An 18,976-nucleotide genomic window follows, 5' to 3' on the forward strand; every position below is an offset into this window, starting at 1 on the left:
ATGGCCAAGCCTACGGCAGAAAGGTGGGGGTGGACAGACAGCCTCCTTCATGCTGCTAATTGGGACCTGGGCCAGGCAGATGGGTACGTTCTCCTCTCCCCACCCGCTAGCAGTTCCAGCCTCAGCAGCCAGTTTGAAGGATTCCCAGGGGGTAGCCACCTTGCTGTGGCCTCCTCCAGGCTGGGAAGTGGGAGCCTGTGCCTTTAAATTCTCAGCAGGTTGAAATGGCTGATGACATCACTGGTTCCCGGGAGCGGTGGAGCTGGAGCAGGAGCCCGAGGGAGCCCAGGCTGCCGGGGCTGCAGACATGGAGGGCCAGAGCAGCAGGGGCAGCAGGAGGCCAGGGACACGGACTGGCCTGGGTCCCCTGCCCATGCCCCAGGGTGTTGCCCAAACTGGGGCACCCTCCAAGGTAAGACCCCTGAGACCCAGTGTCCCCTGCTTTCCCGATCCCTGGTTCCACACCCCCCCACATACACTGCAGGCACCCTGGTGCTCCTGACTGAGGGGCTGGTACTTTCCTCTGCTCACTGAGCAGGGACTGGGTGAAGAGAGCACCCTGGGGGCTGAGGGGTAGTGACAGGATGCCCAGAGAGAGATGAAGTTAGCCATTTCCAGGAGCCCACGGGAGAGCCCTGGTCTGGGTGTCAGAGGACCCAGCTGTGCTCCAGCTTTGCTGTGTGACCTTGGGCAAGTTGCTTTTCCTCTCTGAACCAATGCAAAATGAGGGGGCTTGTCGCTGAAGACTAAAACTGTGACATCTGGGATGGCTAAGATGTTAGTGCTGGAGGCGGTGTGGTGGTTGCAGGGAAGCCGGCACACAGTGTGACACTTGGAGCCAAGGAGGGTGCCTAAAACGCAGCCTCAAAGAACTGAGTTTGAGAAGGGAAGTGGAGATGGAGTTTTAGGTACTCTGAACCGAGAAGGACACGGGACAGAGACAGAACTGTATCTCTGGGGGCAGGGACTCCCTGCGCTCTGTTACCTGACCCAGAGCAACCCTGGGGCAAGTGCAGACCTTCTGCCCTCCTTGGCAAAGGACACTTTATCCTGTCTTCTGGAGATAGGGGACATCGGAAAGAGAGAATAGATGGGGAAGGAGGAGAGGCCCCTGCAGGACTCCGTGACTCCCCTCCACCCACCTGCCGGACATAAAAGGGATACTTCCTTGCCTGTCCTTTCAGGTTGGGGAGAAAGTGGAGGCTATAAGAGGGCACAACCTGGGCACAGAGAGATGTGACACCAGGATCAAGTTAGAATCCTGGACTTGCTCTGAATGCTGGATTCACACTTGGTGAGGATGGACTATTCCACGGGGCTAGATGGAATTCTTGCAAATGTTGGGCTCATAAATGCAAACGATGTGAGACAGATTACCCAGGACATAATGTGGCCAGGGACCCTAGACCCCGTCCCTTCATGACAGACAGAGAAACTGAGGCCGTGGGCAGGGAGATGCTTGCCTAAGGTCACACAGAGCTGGGCTTTGAATCTACACAGCCAGTCTCAGCCCCCAGCTCTGGCTGCTGCGTGGAGCTCTGGGAATGGGTGAGAAAACAGAATGGGCTATAACCAAGGGGTTTGGGATGTTTAGGGGGTGGTGGGGACATGAGGGTTCCTGGGCATCATGAAGGACAGAAGGGAGAGGTATTTAACAGGCTATACCCATAGGTCTGTATCTTGGCAATAAAAAAATAAAAGAAACAGACTGCACCCAGTGTGTCCAGACCTGGGATGTCAGGTCAGTGACCATGGCTAGGGGAGCTCCAGGGACTGCAGTGGGAGGGTTGCCTAGGGAAGCTGCCCAGAACAGGCAGGGTGTGGGTGCCAGCCAGGAAGGCAAGGCAAGTCCTCAGGTTAAGGTTCACACTCTGCCTCATCTGAGTCAGGGTCTCAGTTTCCCCATTTGGGAAAGAGGTTTCAGACTTAAAGGAGGGGATGGGCTTTTGTGTCCTATCTCCCCCAAGACAGAAGTTGACCTGCAGCAGAATAGATTGAGGTGAGATAGTAGGAAGAACTTCCTTGGAAAGATGTGCCTTTCTTAGCTAGATAAAATTTGCCAGGGTCTATATGAAAGTTGAGGCCCAATGTCCTGGTTAGGGTCACTCTGAATCTGTGACTTGTCCTCCACAAGGTGGACTCAAGTTTTCAGTTCCCAGCAAAGAAGAGCACAGCACTAAGACCCTTGGAACCAAGGTTGGCCCTGGCACCTGTGGGGCCACGAGCAGCCACGTCAGCTTCCTCAGAAGGACCGAGGCTGGCTCTGGCGTCTCCCCAAGCAATCCTGGCTCCACCGTGTACCCCTGGAGGACAGAGAACAGCTCCTGCACGCCGCAGCTCCGGCCTGGCCCCGACGTCCCTGGGCCAGCTGGTGATGTCTGCCTCAGCTGGACCGAAGGCTCCCCCAGTGACCACAGGCTCAGTCCTGGCTCCGACGTCCCTGGGCCAGCTGGTGATGTCTGCCTCAGCTGGACCGAAGGCTCCCCCAGTGACCACAGGCTCAGTCCTGGCTCCGACGTCCCTGGGCCAGCTGGTGATGTCTGCCTCAGCAGGGCCAAGATCTCCCCCAGCCACCCTAGGGCCCAGTCTGGCCCCAACCTCCAGAGACCAGAAGCAGGAGCCTCCTGCCTCCGTGGGACCCAAGCCAACCCTGGCAGCTTCTGGCCTGAGCCTGGCCCTGGTTTCTGAGGAGCAGCCCCCAGAACTCACCTCTACCCCTTCCCCAGTGCCCAGTCCAGCTCTGCCTCCCTCTCAGGAGCAGGCCCTGGCTCCAGCCTCCATGGCATCGGCCCCAGCCTCTGTGGGACAGACACCAGCTAGACAGAGGGATGCCCCGGCCCCTAGGCCTCTCCCCGCTTCTGAGGGGCATCTCCAGCCTCCAGCTCAGCCATCTGGTCCTACAGGCTCCCCACCCTCCATCCAAACCTCCCCAGAGCCTCGGCTCTCCCCTTCCTTCCGAGCCCGGCCTGAGGCCCTCCACAGCAGCCTCGAGGGTCCTGTTTTCCCACGGCCACCCCAGACCTTGCCCTTGGATGTGGGCCAGGGTCCTCCAGAGCCTGGGACCCGCTCTCCTGGACTTCTGTCCCCCACCTTTCGGCCTGGGGCCTCCTCAGGCCAGACTGTGCCCCCACCTCTGCCCAAGCCACCCCGATCACCCAGCCGTTCCCCAAGCCGCTCCCCCAACCGCTCTCCCTGTGTTCCCCCAGGCCCTGAGATGGCTCTCCCAAGGCTTGGCACCCAGAGTACAGGGCCTGGCAGGTGCCTGAGCCCCAACCTTCAGGCCCAAGAAGCCTCAGCCCCAGTCACCACCTCCCCTTCTATATCCAGCCCGTCATCCTCCCCTTGGTCAGCTCAGCCCACCTGCAAGAGCGACCCCGGCTTCCGGTGAGGGGGCCCTCTCCCAAGAAAGGTGGCTGGGGCTTAGCTCTGAGGTTAGCCATTCTTCTGGGATGGCTGGCCTGCTCTATCTCAGTTTCCCTCTCTGACGAAGAGTCTTTGGGGTGGGGGTTGCTGGGCCTATTCTGAGACCCTGAGAAGACAGTATCCCCTCCTGAGGAACTTACCCTATCTCAGCTGATCTCCCCAGGGAGACTGTGGCAGGGGGACAAGATGCGGGCCTCCCGTGCGTCTGTCTAGGGCTTTTGCCCACACCTGCCTCCGCTTAGTTCGCCAGGGAGTCCTGTGAAAGGAAGCTTGAGGGTGAGGGCGTGGCGCCAGGACTAAGCCCTCATATGCCCATGCCCGCAGGATCACTGTGGTCACATGGAACGTGGGCACTGCCATGCCACCAGACGATGTCACATCCCTCCTCCACCTGGGCGGTGATGACGACAGTGACGGTGCAGACATGATTGCCATAGGGTGAGGTGGCAGAGCGTGTGGACCCCCTCCTGAGACCCTCGGGCCTTCCGGGCCCTCTATCCATGGCAGGGGCTCTAGGGTGCCTCTCCAATCTGATGGCCACCCCACTCCCACCCCTCAGGTTGCAGGAAGTGAATTCCATGATCAACAAGCGACTCAAGGATGCCCTCTTCACCGACCAGTGGAGTGAGCTGTTCATGGATGCCCTTGGGCCCTTCAACTTCGTGCTGGTAACGCCCCCCTCACCCCCTAGAGCGCCAGAGACCCTGCTGAATTCCTGGCTCCAGCTGTACCCTGGCTCACCGTGGGGCCCGCTGGGCCTCTGTGGCCGGGTCCATGACATGGGTGGATGGAGGAGCAGACCTGAAGGTGGGTGCAAGGGCGGAGGAGTCGTGTTCTGTTCCCCAGCCATTTGGCCTCCCGCCGCAGGTGAGTTCGGTGAGGATGCAGGGTGTCATCCTGCTGCTGTTCGCCAAGTACTACCACCTGCCCTTCCTGCGAGATGTGCAGACCGACTGCACACGCACTGGCCTGGGCGGCTACTGGGTGAGCCTGCGCGAGGGCCCAGAAGGGAATGGGATACTTAGGGCGTCCTAGATTAGTCCCCGGGGCCAACGCACCCGCAAGGTCCCCTTCCCATCCTCCGCCCTTTACCCTGAGGCCCACCCCTCCCCATGCTCCGCCCAGTGTCACACCCTATTCCTCTGTACCCCTGCCCTTTTCTCTCCCATTTCTGTGTCCCATTGTTGTTCCTCATTTCCACAGGACCCACCCACCTTCCACCCGCACCTCCTCTCCAACCCCCGCCCCCAGTGCCTCACCTCCGGGCCTAAGCCCCGCCCATGAGCCGCCCAACTTGCCTCCCTAGGGTAACAAGGGTGGCGTAAGCGTGCGCCTGGCGGCCTTCGGGCACATGCTCTGCTTCCTGAACTGCCACTTGCCCGCGCATATGGACAAGGCGGAGCAGCGCAAGGACAACTTCCAGACCATCCTCAGCCTCCAGCAGTTCCAAGGCCCCGGCGCACAGGGCATCCTGGATCACGAGTATGGGCTGGGGTGGGGCCAAATGGAACTTGGGTGGAGCTAATGATGGGGGCTTTTCTACCAGCTTGGGTGGGGCTTATGCAGAGAAGCGGGGCCTAGGAGGGTAAGTGACCACCCAAACTACTAGAAAGAACCCGAAAGCAGAGAACAGTTGGCTGGGGAAGGGTGGAGCCCGTAGGATGGAGCTTTGCTGAGGGGCAGCGCCTTGCTGAAGGTCAGAATCTAATTTCCTGTAGACCAGTCTCCCTGCTCCTTATCCGCTCTTTGGCGGGCTGGAGGCTCTGGCACCACTCACCCACTCACCACATCCCCTCTGGTTGGAAGGGGCCTGGCAGGATCTGGGCTGAGCTCTTACCCCCATGGACCCATCGCCACTCACCCCGCCCCCACCCCCACCCCCATCCTCTACCCCAAACAGCCTTGTGTTCTGGTTCGGGGACCTGAACTTCCGCATTGAGAGCTACGACCTGCACTTTGTCAAGTTTGCCATCGACAGTGACCAGCTCCATCAGCTCTGGGAGAAGGACCAGGTGGGGTCCTTGGCCCTAGAAGCACACAGAGCATGTCCCAGGACATGCCTGTACCTTAGACTACCGTCCCTGTCCTCACCTGCCCCACCCCTCCCTGGGCGCGGCAGAGCCCAAGCTGTGGTCCAATTCTGCCCTCCTGGACCCCCACAGCTCAACATGGCCAAGAGCACCTGGCCCATTCTGAAGGGCTTTCAGGAGGGGCCCCTCAACTTCGCTCCCACCTTCAAGTTTGATGTGGGTACCAACAAATATGATACCAGGTGAGCTCAGTCTGAGGATGGGATGGTAAAGTGGGCTGAGCTCTTCTGGAAAAGGAAGACTGGGAAAAGGGGCAGGAGGCAAGGCAGAGGGTTGCACCTTGATCCCCAGCTCCTGAAGCTTGGGGTACCCCTGCTGACTGCAGCGCCAAGAAACGGAAGCCAGCGTGGACAGACCGTATCCTGTGGAAGGTCAAGCCTCCAGGTGGGGGTCCCAGCCCCTCCGGACGGGAGAGCCACCGACTCCAGGTAACCCAGCACAGCTACCGCAGCCACATGGAATATACAGTCAGCGACCACAAGCCTGTTGCTGCGCAGTTCGTCCTGCAGGTGAGTTCTGGCCTGTCTTCCCTGCGTAATAGCCCCAGACCCAACTCCATATACCACTGCCTGCCTCCATTACCCTTTGTATAACCCCTTGTACCTGCCCTCAGCAGCATCCCTTTGTTGTAACAGAGGGGGAATGGAGTTGTGATTTCCATTTTCAGATAAGGAAGCTGAGGCTCAGACACATGGCATCACCTGCCCAGGTTCACACAGCTAGGAAGAAGAACAGTTAGGATTTGAACCCAAGCCAGTCTAATTTCAGAGCCCATGCCTTTTCTTTTCTTTCTTTCTTTCTTTTCTTTTCTTTTTTTTTTTTTTTTTTTTTGAGATAGAGTCTTGTTCAGCCACCCGTGCAGTGGCTCGATGTCAGCTCACTGCAACCACTGTCTCCCGGGTTCAAGCAATTCTCCCATCGAAGCCTCCTGAATAACTGGGATTACAGGCACCTGCCATCATGCCCAACTAATTTTTGCATTTTAGTAGAGATGGAGTTTCACCATGTTGGCCAGGCTGGTCTTAAACTCCTGACCTCTGGTGATCCACCCACCCTGGCCTCCCAAAGTGCTGGGATTACAGGCATGAGCCACCATGCCCAGCCTTGGAGCCCATGCCTTTTCTACTAATCTCTGACTCCCATCTTTTGAGAAAGGTTTAGGGTAATTTATGTTAAAATTCCCTTGTAGGCTGGTGCAGTGGCTCATGCCTATAATCTCAACACTTTGGGAGGCTGAGATGGAAGGATCGCTTGAGCTCAGGAGTCCAAGAGCAGCCTGGGCAACATAGTGAGACCTCATCGCTAAAAAAAAAATTTTTAAAGGCTGGGCATGGTGGCTGACACCTGTAATCCCAGAACTTTGGGAGACCGAGGCTGGTGGATCCCATAAGGTCAGGAGTTTGAGACTAGCCTGGCTAACACAGGGAAACTCTGTCTTTACTAAAAATACAAAAGTTAGCTCTGCATGATGGTGCATGCCTATAATCCAAGCTGCTCGGGAGGCTGAGGCAAGAGAATCACTTGAACTTGGGAGGTGGAGGTTGCGGTGAGCAAGATCGGGCCACTGCACTCCAGCCTGGGTGACATGCGCAAGACTGTGTCTCCGGGAAAAAAATACAAATACAAATACAAATAAAATTTAGCTAGGTGGTACACACCTGTATTCCTAGCTGTTTATGAGACTGATGTGGGAAGATCACTGGAGCTTGGAAAATCTAGGCTGCTATGAGCCGTGATCATACCACTGCACTCCAGCTTAGGCAACAGAGCAAGACCTCGTCTCAAAAAAAAAGAAAAAAAATTCACATATACATCATCTTTTTCACTACTAGTATCTTAAAAATAAAAAAGAAAAGATATAAAAATTCACATATATAATAAGACCAGCAAAATCAAACTCCACGTAACATTCATTCATATTCATTCATTCGTTATTTACTGAGTACTTACTGTCTTACCATATGCCGAGCATTATGAGAGTGTGTAGTGATGGGGAGAGAGAGCAAAGATATAAAAAATACAAAGCTGAACTCTTAAGTAGTTACTATAATTTAGTATTGTATTTAGGATTGAGGTTTCTGGTTGCTGACATCAAAAGGGGAAATCCTGGAATGTCAGAACCAGACCTGTGAGACCATGTAGTCCACTCCCTGTTTTTCTCTGTTGAGATCAAAGGCTCCTCGTGGGGTAGGCACATGCCCCAAACCATACACAGGTTCTGCAGTGGCAGAGCAGGGTAGGTCCCATCTTTTCAGCCCTGAACCCCAACTCTGGGCTCTTCAAGTCTCTTGATCTGATGACAGGGAGCCCGGTAGAGGCCAGAAAATGTTTTTTCCTGGTAACTCTGTCACGTGGCCAGTCACTGGGACATTGGCCAATGTCTTTAGCTGAGAATGGAAATATGCCCATGCTTGGCCTGCCATGACCTCTGGCAAAAGGGTTGGGCATGAAGATTTAACCTGCAATCAGGAACCTCACCTGGAAAAACACTTCTTTTGATAATCCACCTTGTCCTTCCTGCCCCTCCAGGACTTTGTTCCTTTAAAAACATTTCACAGCCAGGCACAGTGGCTCAGGCCTATAATCCCAACACTCTAGGAGACTGAGGTGGGTGGATCACAAGGTCAGAAGTTTGAGACCAGCCTAGCCAACATAGTGAAACCCCATCTCTAGTGAAAATACAAGAATTAGCCAGGCGTGGTGGCACGCACCTGTAGTCCTAGCTACTCGGGAGGCTGAGGCAGGGGAATTGCTTGAACCCAGGAGGCAGAGTGCAGTGAGCCAAGATCATGCCACTATACTTCAGTCTGGGCTACAGAGCAAGACTCCATCCCCAAAAAAATTCCCATTGAATATCTACTACATGCCAGGCCCCATGTAGCACACTTTACATATGTCATCCCTTTGAATGCCTCAGTAGGCCCCGAGATGCCCCAACTTACCTCCTTGTTTTACTGTGAGGGAAAGTGAGACTCAGAGAACTTAAGTTTCTTACCCAAGGCAATGCAGTCAGAATAGGGCTTAGTAGAGTTTTGACACCCCAAGGCCTTGGAGGGCATTTTCAAAGGTCTACCCTTGCCAGCCCCTGCTTTTAGGAACTCAGGAACAGGGAAAGAATGTGCCAGCTACTTCTGGAACAGCTCGGCTTAGAAGCTGAGCGAGAGAAACCTGAAACTAGGTAAAAAGGGGAAGAGACAAAGATCTGAGGTTGGCACCACCTGAGCCCTTCCCTGAAGGACAGAGGTGGGCCAATATACTGGCAGCCTGCCACCTCAGCAGCTCCACCCATTCAGGTGGTGCCTCTGGTTGGTCTAGGTTGATCTTGGGGTAAGGATACGCATGGTTATAACTTTCCTTCATGGACTGATGACAAGGTAATAGTTAGTAGCCACTTAGTACTTAGACTCAGTTGGAGAAACTGAATCTTGGGATGGTTGGAGCCTGGCCTGAGGTCACATAGCAAGTTAGTGGTAGAGCCTGGAAATGGACTGAGGTCTCCATCCTCCCACCCAGAGCTCTTCTTGCCTGCTCGGGAATATTCAGCTTACCCCAAAATACCCAGTACGTCATAGGACTTTACGGGTCTTCCTTGCTAGCATAGAGACAAATCATTTATTGAGCACTTACTGGTATACTGGGGTATTTATGGGATGCTTTACAAATGGTATCTCACTGAATCTGCTGAATAACTCCAAGAGTAAAATAAGAGTCTCTGAGTTTAGCCGGGTGCGGTGGCTCATGCCTGTAATACCAGCACTTTGGAAAGCTGAGGTGGGTAGATCATTTGAGGTCAGGAGTTCAAGAACAGCCTGGCCAACATGGTGAAACCTCACCTCTACTAAATATACAAAAATTATCCAGGCAGTGAGAAGGTTGCATTGAGCTGAGATTACACCACTGCACTCCAGCCTGGGTGACAGGGCAAGATTCCATCTCAATAAAAAAGAGTCTCTGAGATTACAGATGAGGGCCCTGGCATTCAGAGAGGCTGAGGAACTCACCCAGCCTGTCAATGGCAGAGCCGGAGTCAAATCCAGAGTCTGCTAACTTCAAAGCTATGTTCTCACTCCCTAACGAGCCTGTGGGCAGAAGGAGCCCTGGATTGGGAGGCTGCACAGGGCTTGGTATTTATACTAGACCTGTTCTGCCTCAATTTCCCAGTCTGTAAAGTGGCCTCAAAAGCCCTTTGTCAGGAAATTTGTGCTAAGGCCCAAGAGCCCTAAGTGTGTGGAATACTAGAGGGTCTTCCCTGATGTGACCCCCTGCCCCTGCCTTGCCTGGACAGTTTGCCTTCAGGGACGACATGCCACTGGTGCGGCTGGAGGTGGCAGATGAGTGGGTGCGGCCCGAGCAGGCAGTGGTGAGGTACCGCATGGAAACAGTGTTCGCGCGCAGCTCCTGGGACTGGATCGGCTTGTACCGGGTGAGAGGGGCAGTGGGAGTCAGCGGCTCAGGGAAGACAGGGGATTGGAGGAGCAGCTGGACAGCATGGTGGGGTTATGGCTTGTCCAGATTTTGATGCCACGTTGGGAGACTGCTGCATCAGACATTAGAGGATCACAACACTGATTCTACGACACTGATCCCCCAGGTGGGTTTCCGCCATTGCAAGGACTACGTGGCTTATGTGTGGGCCAAACATGAAGATGTGGACGGGAATACCTACCAGGTACTTAAAAGGAGTGGGAAAGGCCGGGGAAGTCCTTGTTGCCCTTGGGACCTCAGGACTCAGCTTGGGGGCTCTCAGGTGGCCTTCCTGATCCCAACTTGGGCCTGTACCCCTGGGCCCACCAGGTAACATTCAGTGAGGAGTCACTGCCCAAGGGCCATGGAGACTTCATCCTGGGCTACTACAGCCACAACCTCAGCATCCTTATCGGCGTCACTGAACCCTTCCAGGTAAGTGGCCAGAGTGCTGGGCTGGGGGTGCCTCAAGACATCTTTTAAATGCCACATCCCCTACATTTTGCTCCTTGAGCTCAGACAAATCACCCAACCTCCCAAGATGTGCCAGTGAGAGAGGCAGACCTTGGGAGGTCAGGTTGGAGAGCAGTGACCACATTTCTTTCAGATTTCGCTCCCTACCTCGGAGTCGGCCAGCAGCAGCACAGACAGCTCAGGCACCAGCTCAGAGGGAGAGGACGACAGCACACTGGAGCTCCTCGCACCCAAGTCCCGCAGCCCCAGCCCTGGCAAGTCCAAGCGACACCGCAGCCGCAGCCCGGGACTGGCCAGGTTCCCTGGTCTTGCCCTACGGCCCTCATCACGTGAACGCCGTGGCGCCAGCCGGAGCCCCTCACCCCAGAGCCGCTGCCTGTCCCGGGTGGCTCCTGACAGGAGCAGTGATGGCAGTAGCCGGGGCAGTAGTGAAGAGGGGCCGGCTGGGTTGCCTGGCCCCTGGGCCTTCCCACCAGCTGTGCCTCGAAGCCTGGGCCTGCTGCCCGCCTTTCGCCTAGAGACTGTAGACCCTGGTGGTGGCGGTTCCTGGGGACCTGATCGGGAGGCCCCGGTCCCCAACAGCCTGTCTCCCAGTCCCCAGGGCCATCGGGGGCTGGAGGAAGGGGGCCTGGGGCCCTGAGGATTGGGTAGGCAGATGGGCCAAGGTGACCACCATTCTGCCTCAATCTTTTGCAAACCCACCTGCCTCTCTCCTGCTGCTGCTCCAGCTGTATCTGCACCTGCCACTCTGTCCTGGCCAGGGGTGGACAGCTGGGATCCCCCAAAACTCAGTCCTGGCACCTCAACTGTGACAATTAGCAAAGCCCCGCCCAGGCCCCCATCTGGGATGATGGTGGAGCTCTGGCAGATGTCCCAATCCTGGAGATCATCCATTAGGAATTAAATTCTCCAGCCTCACTCCTGGCTCTTTTCTACTTGTTAGCAGTCTTAGGATGGGGGTAGTCAGAGGCAGGGACTAAAAGAGGTAAGGGAATGACAGAACTGACATTTACCAGGCACCAGCTGAATGCATTCTACATGCCATCTCTTTTAATCTGCACCACAATCCTGTGGGTTCAGTGTTATTCTTAGACCCATTTCACAAGTGAGCAAATTGAGGCTTTTAAGAGGCCTCATCAACCCCTCAAAATCAGACACCAAACCACAGTTCAGCTAGTTGTGGTGGGAGGGAATATGTGCTAAGTGCTAAGTGTGATATATGTATTGGTTCACTTAATCCTCAACAAACCTATGAGGTAGCTCCTGTTTAGAGACCCCCTTTTTTCAGAGGCAGAAACTAAGGCTTAGAGTGTAAGAGGGAGGTCCCTTGTACCAAGGCACGGAGGAGATTTGAATTTAGGTTTAGGGCTGGGCCAGGAAGGGCACATCAGCTTAAAAGAAGGGGCTGCCCTGGGGAGGAGAAGCCCTCTCCAACATCCACCCCAATCCTGGATTCAGACACAGACATTTCTGTGACATCCCTAACTTCCCACCTGCTACCCCAGGCCACAACAGCCAGGCACTGGGGCTCCCCTAGACAGGTTTTTGAGGCATGGATTATTTTTGCAACATGGACACATATGTACCTCCTCCTGGTACTGCCTGGGGCTGCTGCAATAAGTTACCCTTTCCTCATTCCCATCTGTATGTGATGCTCACCGTCAAGGCCAAAGCCCAGGGCATCAGAATGAGCTTCCTGAACACCACGTCCAGGCACAAAAGAGTTGTGTCTCAGCTCAAGGTCACCCAGCACAGCAGGAGACACGGTCGTCCAGCATTTGGGCCTTGAGATCCGCCCCCATTCCGCCTCCTGATTGTCCACAAGAGCCTCTGCCATGCTTCAGTCTAACCTATGGAGAGGAGGCTGGGATTCCTAGGGTCTGGCAAAGCCTCGGGCAAGGTCCAGGATGGTGCCCGGGAAAGCTGAAACAGGTCACTGGCTCCAGGATTTCTGCCTGTCAGCTCTCCTGGCTGCCTGGGTTAGCTGCAGGCATTGGTTGTGGAATGACACGGGGCCTCTCCAGGGCTCTGAAGGCCATGCCTGCTTCTCGTCTGTGCTTTTATCCTGGTGCTGGCGTCGCCTCTGCTGAAGCCTCCGCAAGTGCCGGGCTGCCACCTTGATGGCCCTAGGATCTCTGAAACAGCTGTAAAGAGAGAAGAATGGGGCAGACGATCAGGGCTGACAAGGATCCCACTCTACTCTGCAGACAGGGGGGCTGAGGCCCAGAGAGAGAGAGAGTGCTGGGGCCAGAGTCAGCAGCAAGGCAGAGAGGAGTGGGTTTCACCGAGAAAGGGTGTAATAAACCTGGGCTGGTACCTGGAGGCCTGGGTTCTTCCACTAGCTGACTATGGAAACCCAAGCCAGAAGCCTCAGTTTCCTCCTCTATGAAATGGGAGAGTTAAGAAGGAGCTGGCTTTGAGAATCAGAATCCAAATGAAAGCAGGGCACAGTGGCTCACACCTGTAATCCCAACACTTCAGGAGGCCGAGGTGGGAGGATCACTTGAGTCCAGGAGTTCAAGACCAAATGAGATTGTGGATTAGGAGTAAGAGTTAAGCATACATTTTGCTGTGTGCCAGACAGGGCATGACCTATGTGCTTTGTACCATTTCCTTGGCTCCCACAACCATTTTACAGACAAAGACATGGAAGCCTGGAAAGGTAAACCAATTGCCAAAGTCAGGTGGGAATCAAATGACACAGTCAAGATGCAACCCACAGAGGCCAACTGCAGAGCTGGACCTGGGGCAGGCAGGGATGGAGGCTTGAGGCCGGGGATGGGGGCACAGAGGTCCCCCAATCCCTTCCGTTTCCTCCTTTGCTCGGATACTCAAAGTGGGTATAGGCAACCCTCCCCTTGAGAAAAGCCCATCATCCCTCCTGGCTCTGACGTCACTTACTCTTTGCCTTCCACACAGTCCAGTGGAGGGGCCAGCTTGAAGCAGGAGGTCATGCCCAGCAGCTCCCAAAGCATGTTGGTGACCTCGGGTGGGCTGTGCAGCCTCAGGAAACGTGCCAGACTGAGAACAGAGGCAGGTTCAGACAGGGTTAAGGCCTCACCAGCAAGGGGCCCCTTCCCATGCCCAGCAGCTGGCAGTCCACCCCTAAGGGTTCAAAGGGGACTCACCGGCGTGTGCAGTTGCAGTGGAAGAGGGGCTCATGGGCACCGTTGAGCAGCTGGAACTTGGTTTCCTGGGGCCCAATCTGGTGCTCACACTGGTCCAGGTGGCGGCGGAAGCTGCGGCAGACGCGGTGGGCACCTGAGGGATGGGTGTGGTATTGATGGGAGCCCAGTCCACCAGGGAGGCCCCACCAATGCCTGTGCCATCCAGGAGAAACACTAGCACATGTGCTCAGTCACACACGAAATCTCCCTCCATTTCATGATGGGGTCTTTGTGCTCTCAGTGTGCTGCCCTTATGGGAGTGCCTCCCTACCCCCAGCCCCCTAAACACAGCAGTGCTGCATGGGGGATGCCCAGAGACTGACAGTAGCCAAGAAAGGCTTCCAGGAGGCAGAGGCTGCTAAACTGTGGCTGGGAAAGAAGAGGAGGAGAGGAGGAACAGCATGTGCAAAGGCCTCGTGGTAGGAGAGAGCCTGCTGCTTTTGAGGAACCAAGTGAAATTTGTGAAACAAGAGTTTTGACCGGGGGTAGATAGGGTCTGCGGGGCCAAGGCTTGAGGGCCTGTGAGTGTTGGGACATCACTGGCTAAGATAAAGAGGCGTGGTGGTGGGTGCACACTGGGGCAAACAAGATGTGGTCAAATTCATGGGTTATGAAAATCCCATGCTGCAGTGTGATTTGATAGGAGAGGTTGGGAGATCCCAGGAGGCAACTGGGGCAGGAGAACAGGCAATACATGGCCACCCCCAAACAGAGGCAGGGACAACCCCTCATGCCGGGAACCCCAGGGTTAAGTTCTGAGCTCACCCTGAAGTTTTAGTCCACCCTGTGAGACCTGGAAGCCTGTGAGGGCTACATCAAGTCCAGGAGAGACCACACGGTCTTGGAGGGCTGTGGTGCTGGCTTTGCTGGGGTGCTTGGACCCTTTCTGCTGTGGAGGCCATTTCCAAAGGTGCTGCTTCTGTCCAGGCTTGGGAGAGGCTGGGCTCTGGGGGCTGGGAGTTGGGGAAGTGGTCTGGGAGCTGCAGGAGGCATTGTAGAGGGTCCTGGGCTGGAGGCGAGCGAGGGGCACCGTGCCATACTTCCTACACCTGGGGGGCGGCAGTTGGTGGCAATAAGGGACTAGGAATTCCCCCTCTCAGAAGCCCCCAGGGTCACCTCCATGGAGATCAATGCTCTGCCAGTCCCATTCCCCATCCCACCGGGCCATGGCGGATACCCAAGGAGGGTCTGCATTCCGAGGACATGCAAGATGGAACATCATTCCCTAGAAGACAGACGGATAGGCCTCCCTCACCAGGCTTGGACCCTGGCTCCCTCTCTGTCTGGAAAGGGACTTAAGGGGATGGCCACGTACCCGCCCCACCAGTACCACGCCACACACGCCTCCTGCTCCTCCAGCACAAAGCAGGGAATTTCCAACACGTTGAAGAAGGCCACGCCCACGATGTCCGAGATGGAGTCGCGCTGGTTCTGCAGGCATTGCTGAAACCTGCCCCAGAGCAGACACTCAGGACAGGACTCTGGGGCACGGAGGGCTGTCTGGCTCTTCTCCCAGTCCACCCAGCCACTACCCAGCTGGTGGTTTGGGGTCCAAGCATCCCTTCTCTCTGGCCTCAGCTTTCCTACCTGCACTGTGGGGTCCAAGCTGGCTGAGCTTGAGGATCCTCTGCAATCCCAAAGTCTAGGATTACCCAGGAACTGCGTAAACCCGCCCTGTCCCTTAGCTCTGGGGCCTCGCTGCCTGCCACCAACCTGGTGTCACAGTCACAGTGGGAGATGGTGTGGAATCGGTAGTTTCGGATGCCATAGTTGTACTGCAAGGGTGAGATGTTCTGCGGGCAGCGGTCGTGTTCCCGGCAACAGAGGTCAGGTCCCTGGAAGACCCCTGCAGGGAGGGGAGGGGGCACTAGCTCAGCAGGGTCCTAGGCATCACACACCAGCTATGCCCACCCCAGGAGCAAGAAGGCAGAGACCTCACCCCAGCCCTGACACAAACGCCATGGGGGTCCTCAGACCAATAACTCGCCCTTCTGTGGGACTGTCAGAGTTTCAAAGCTGGAAAAGAGAACCCAAACTGCAGCTCCTGTTGGGCAACTCTAGATGCCAGGCAGCCCACCCATAAAGGCATGGAAAGGTCTTCCTCGGGGGAAATAGACTCTGCCTCCAGAGTTCCCAAGCCCATGCCCCAAGTAAAATGCCAAAATTATGAATGGAATGGCAAACAGGCAGGGTGCAACCTTTCTCACTGGCACAAGGAGGTGTTGCCACAGGATGCCAACCTGCTCTGAGTCAGGTGCCAAGTCCTCCCCTGACCCTGCACACAAATGCACAGACAGCTGTACTGAGAGTGCACGAAATTCATCTATGTTTATTACCATGTAAGCAAGAGCAGTCTTTACTAAGCATTTCCCGCATGCCTGGCACTTCCCACGTCCAGGCTCACAGCCAGTCCCGAAAAGAAGGTATCACCTTCATCTTACAGGTGAGGAAATAGGTTCAAAGAGGAGAAGTGACTTGCTCAGCTTGTATGTGCTGAGGTGGAATTTGAACCCAAGCCTTTGGTCTCAGCATCCATTTTGCTGGGCACCTTGTGCCCATAAAGCCTCTTCCTGGGTAATGGCTTTTTGGTTCAGTTGAACCTGGATCTCCCCCTACCCCGGCAGCCTGCTGACTCCCTCAGATAGTATTTAATGAGGACTCCCAGGTTTGAATAAGACTTTCCCCAACCATGACCTCATTTAAGCACCCTATGATGAGATTCATGGTTATTCCCACTTTACAGATAAGGAAATTGAGGTTCACTGTGGTCAAGTCACTCTCCCAAGGACACACAGCCTAGGAGAGTAAGGGCTAGAGCTGAAGAAACCTTGCTTCCCCGACCAGATCCCCAAACCCACACACCCCTATGGCTCACCGAGCTCCGAGGAGTTCCCAGCAGAGTCTCCAAGTCCACACCACAGCGTGCCAGGCATGGTCCATCCTCTCTTCTCTCGCTGGTGCCCTCCACCAGGCTCTCCGTTCGGCCCAGCTGCTCGCTTCTTCCTGGCCCCTGCTGGACTCTCCTCAGGCCCTCGGCATGCCTCCCACTGACTCTGAAGAGTGGCCAGTGCTCTCTGCAGCTCAGGTCCAGGGGTGTGGGTGAAGGAGCCGCGGGCAGTCTGATGAGCACAGAGGGCACTGTAGGCTGCAGTGAGCTCTGGCTCATGCTCCCAGCTACATGCCTGCAGCCTCCTATGCGCATCCCAGTGGGCATGGATCAGGACCAGTCTCTGGGCATCCTTGGCCAGGAAACTCAGGGACCCCAGGGGGTTGCCAGGGATGGGCTTGGCCAAGTGGCAGGAGGTGCTGTGCCAATAGAGGGCAGGGGAGCTCCCCAGGGCCACCCCCAGGAAGCCCAGCATCTTGAACAGCCCTGCCAGAACCCGCATTCTGCACTGGCCCAGCCCAGTAAGACAAAGCCCCTGGGATGCCTGCCCTTGGTGGCCCCACGAGGCAGCAGCTGAGCGGTGGGACGGAAGCAGAGTCCAGCAGGCCCAGTGCGGCGGCGGCGGCGGGACCAATGAATGGAGCTGCGGGGGGGGGGAGGAGGAGGAAAGAGGCTGGAGTGTGGGGTGATCTTGGGCTTGTAACCGAATCCACCGGCCTGGCAGGGCGCTGATTGGCTGAGGAGTGCACTTCCTCAGGGCCCACGCCCCTACTCTCCCTGCCCTTCTCAGCTCCAGTCACCTGCTGCCAGCCCTGCCTGGATGGGGACTGGGAGCCAAAGCCTTAGGCTGTGTGTGGGGTGGGGACCAGACAGGGGCTTTCACATCTCCTTGAAGGAAAGGAAGAGGGTTCAGGAGCTTTGGGGAGTGCCCTAGATCCCACCCTCGTCACCCTTACCACAGTGGTGGCACCCATCTCCATCAGGCTGGCAAGGGGCCATGGACCTTTGCCAGGGCTGAGTGAAGGAGGTGAGGGCAGGGCTGGGGCTCTGAAGCCACCAGCCTGGGAGCTCCCAAGGCTTCTGGGAAAGGGAATGCCACCTGGGGTGCTTCCTGGCCAAGTCCTGGTTCTTAGAAAGGCTCTTGGTATGCTCAGGGGACAGGGCCCCGGGGCTCCCCACTTCCCAGGACTCCGAGCACGAGCCTGGCCTAAAAGCAACCCTCCTGATCTGATAACTGGAGGAGACACAGCGGGAGCAGGCCTTGAGAACCATATAAAGCAGGGCTGATGCTCTGGATTTGAAGGAACTGTGGTCCCCAGAGTAGCAGAGAGTGGCCCAGGGTCTATGTCTGCGGCCACCTCCATCCCCAGACACCTGGGGGGCACAGCAGGCATCATATGTTCCCCATGCAGCAGGAAGTTCTCCATCAGGAAGGGGCTATACCCAGGGCTATATTCCTGGGTGCCAAAGTCCAGCTTCCAACCATCTGGTAAGGCCAGGGTGCTTACACCCATTGTGCAGATGAAGAAACTGAGACTCAGGGAGGGTGGAAAAACCCCAGGTGACAAGCTCCAGCTGGGGAGGGCTTAGAGGCTGGGAGTGCAGCTCTCGGGAGGTCTGGCTGGGATCACAGCTGGCCAGGACAGTGACTTGGCTGTCATCCATCTGTCCACCAGCCTGCTGTTTCTCCAACCTCCCCCTGCCCCAGGTTCTGTCTGAGTCTATTCCAGGGGGATGAGCCCCAATGAGGCAAAGCCAGGGACAGAGCTGGGGAGGGGGAGCTCACTGTGTGGCAGAGGGGGAAGGGGGCCGCAGAGTGGGCAGGTCCATCTCTGTAGCTTCAGAACCAGCCTGGGCCTGCGGCTCAAAGGGTCATAGCTGGGTAGAATGAAGAGAAGGGAAAGAGGGTGGGGGCCAAGCCCATTCTCCCCAGAGGTTGAGAAACGGGGCTTGGCGTAGAGCAAATGGTGGCAGAGGAGGTAGAGAGACTTGGGGTTCCCAAGGGCAAGGACACAGCTGAACAAAGGTGAGTCCCATCATGCTGGGACTTTCTCCCATCATAGAAAGTGCCACCCACCTCTGCCCCATTTTCTGTGTTACCGAGCCCTTCCCTGCCCATCACCTGGGGAGGCTGGGAGGTATCATACCAGGAGCCCAGCTTCTGAGGTCAGACAGATCCAGCTTGGGTTTCCGCATTGACCCTAGGCTTAGAAGTCTTAACTTCTCTGAGCCTTAGTCTCCTCATCTGTATCATGGGCATAATCACAGTAGTCATTCACAGGATGTTGGGTAAGATTCCCAGCACAGTTCCTGGCACCCAAAACACCGTCACTAAAGCCTCAGTATACCTCTGGGTGGGGAGCCCTTTATTCAGGAGAAAGCATGTTCCAAGGTTTTGGGGCCACAGCATCTGTGATATCTGAGCGCTCGGGCTAGATGGCGACTGTGGGAACAGTGGCCAGGACACTACC

The 18,976-nt window shown here is 56.0% G+C and overlaps 2 protein-coding genes across 2 annotated transcripts; one reads left to right on the forward strand and one right to left on the reverse strand.

The window, feature by feature from the left end:
- The first annotated feature begins 223 nt into the window (after positions 1-223).
- On the forward strand, positions 224-11,369 carry INPP5J (inositol polyphosphate-5-phosphatase J). Its single transcript, XM_010349124.3, has 13 exons — positions 224-412; positions 2,135-3,384; positions 3,748-3,861; positions 3,983-4,091; positions 4,291-4,407; positions 4,730-4,905; positions 5,324-5,435; positions 5,586-5,695; positions 5,839-6,022; positions 9,799-9,936; positions 10,105-10,182; positions 10,308-10,412; positions 10,585-11,369. Exons 1-13 carry the CDS (start codon positions 308-310, stop codon positions 11,089-11,091), a joined length of 3,105 nt encoding a protein of 1,034 aa, XP_010347426.3. The 5' UTR covers positions 224-307; the 3' UTR covers positions 11,092-11,369.
- PLA2G3 (phospholipase A2 group III) lies at positions 11,174-17,177 on the reverse strand. Its single transcript, XM_003938425.3, has 7 exons — positions 16,494-17,177; positions 15,332-15,464; positions 14,934-15,068; positions 14,384-14,667; positions 13,580-13,712; positions 13,353-13,472; positions 11,174-12,595 (listed from the first exon to the last, which is right to left on the reverse strand). The coding sequence occupies exons 1-7, from the start codon at positions 17,005-17,007 to the stop codon at positions 12,385-12,387; spliced, it is 1,530 nt and encodes a 509-aa protein (XP_003938474.1). The 5' UTR covers positions 17,008-17,177; the 3' UTR covers positions 11,174-12,384.
- Between the last annotated feature and the right edge of the window lie 1,799 nt (positions 17,178-18,976).

Source organism: Saimiri boliviensis, chromosome 21 (assembly GCF_048565385.1).
Source record: "Saimiri boliviensis isolate mSaiBol1 chromosome 21, mSaiBol1.pri, whole genome shotgun sequence".
In the NCBI taxonomy this organism is placed as follows: Eukaryota; Metazoa; Chordata; class Mammalia; order Primates; family Cebidae; genus Saimiri; species Saimiri boliviensis.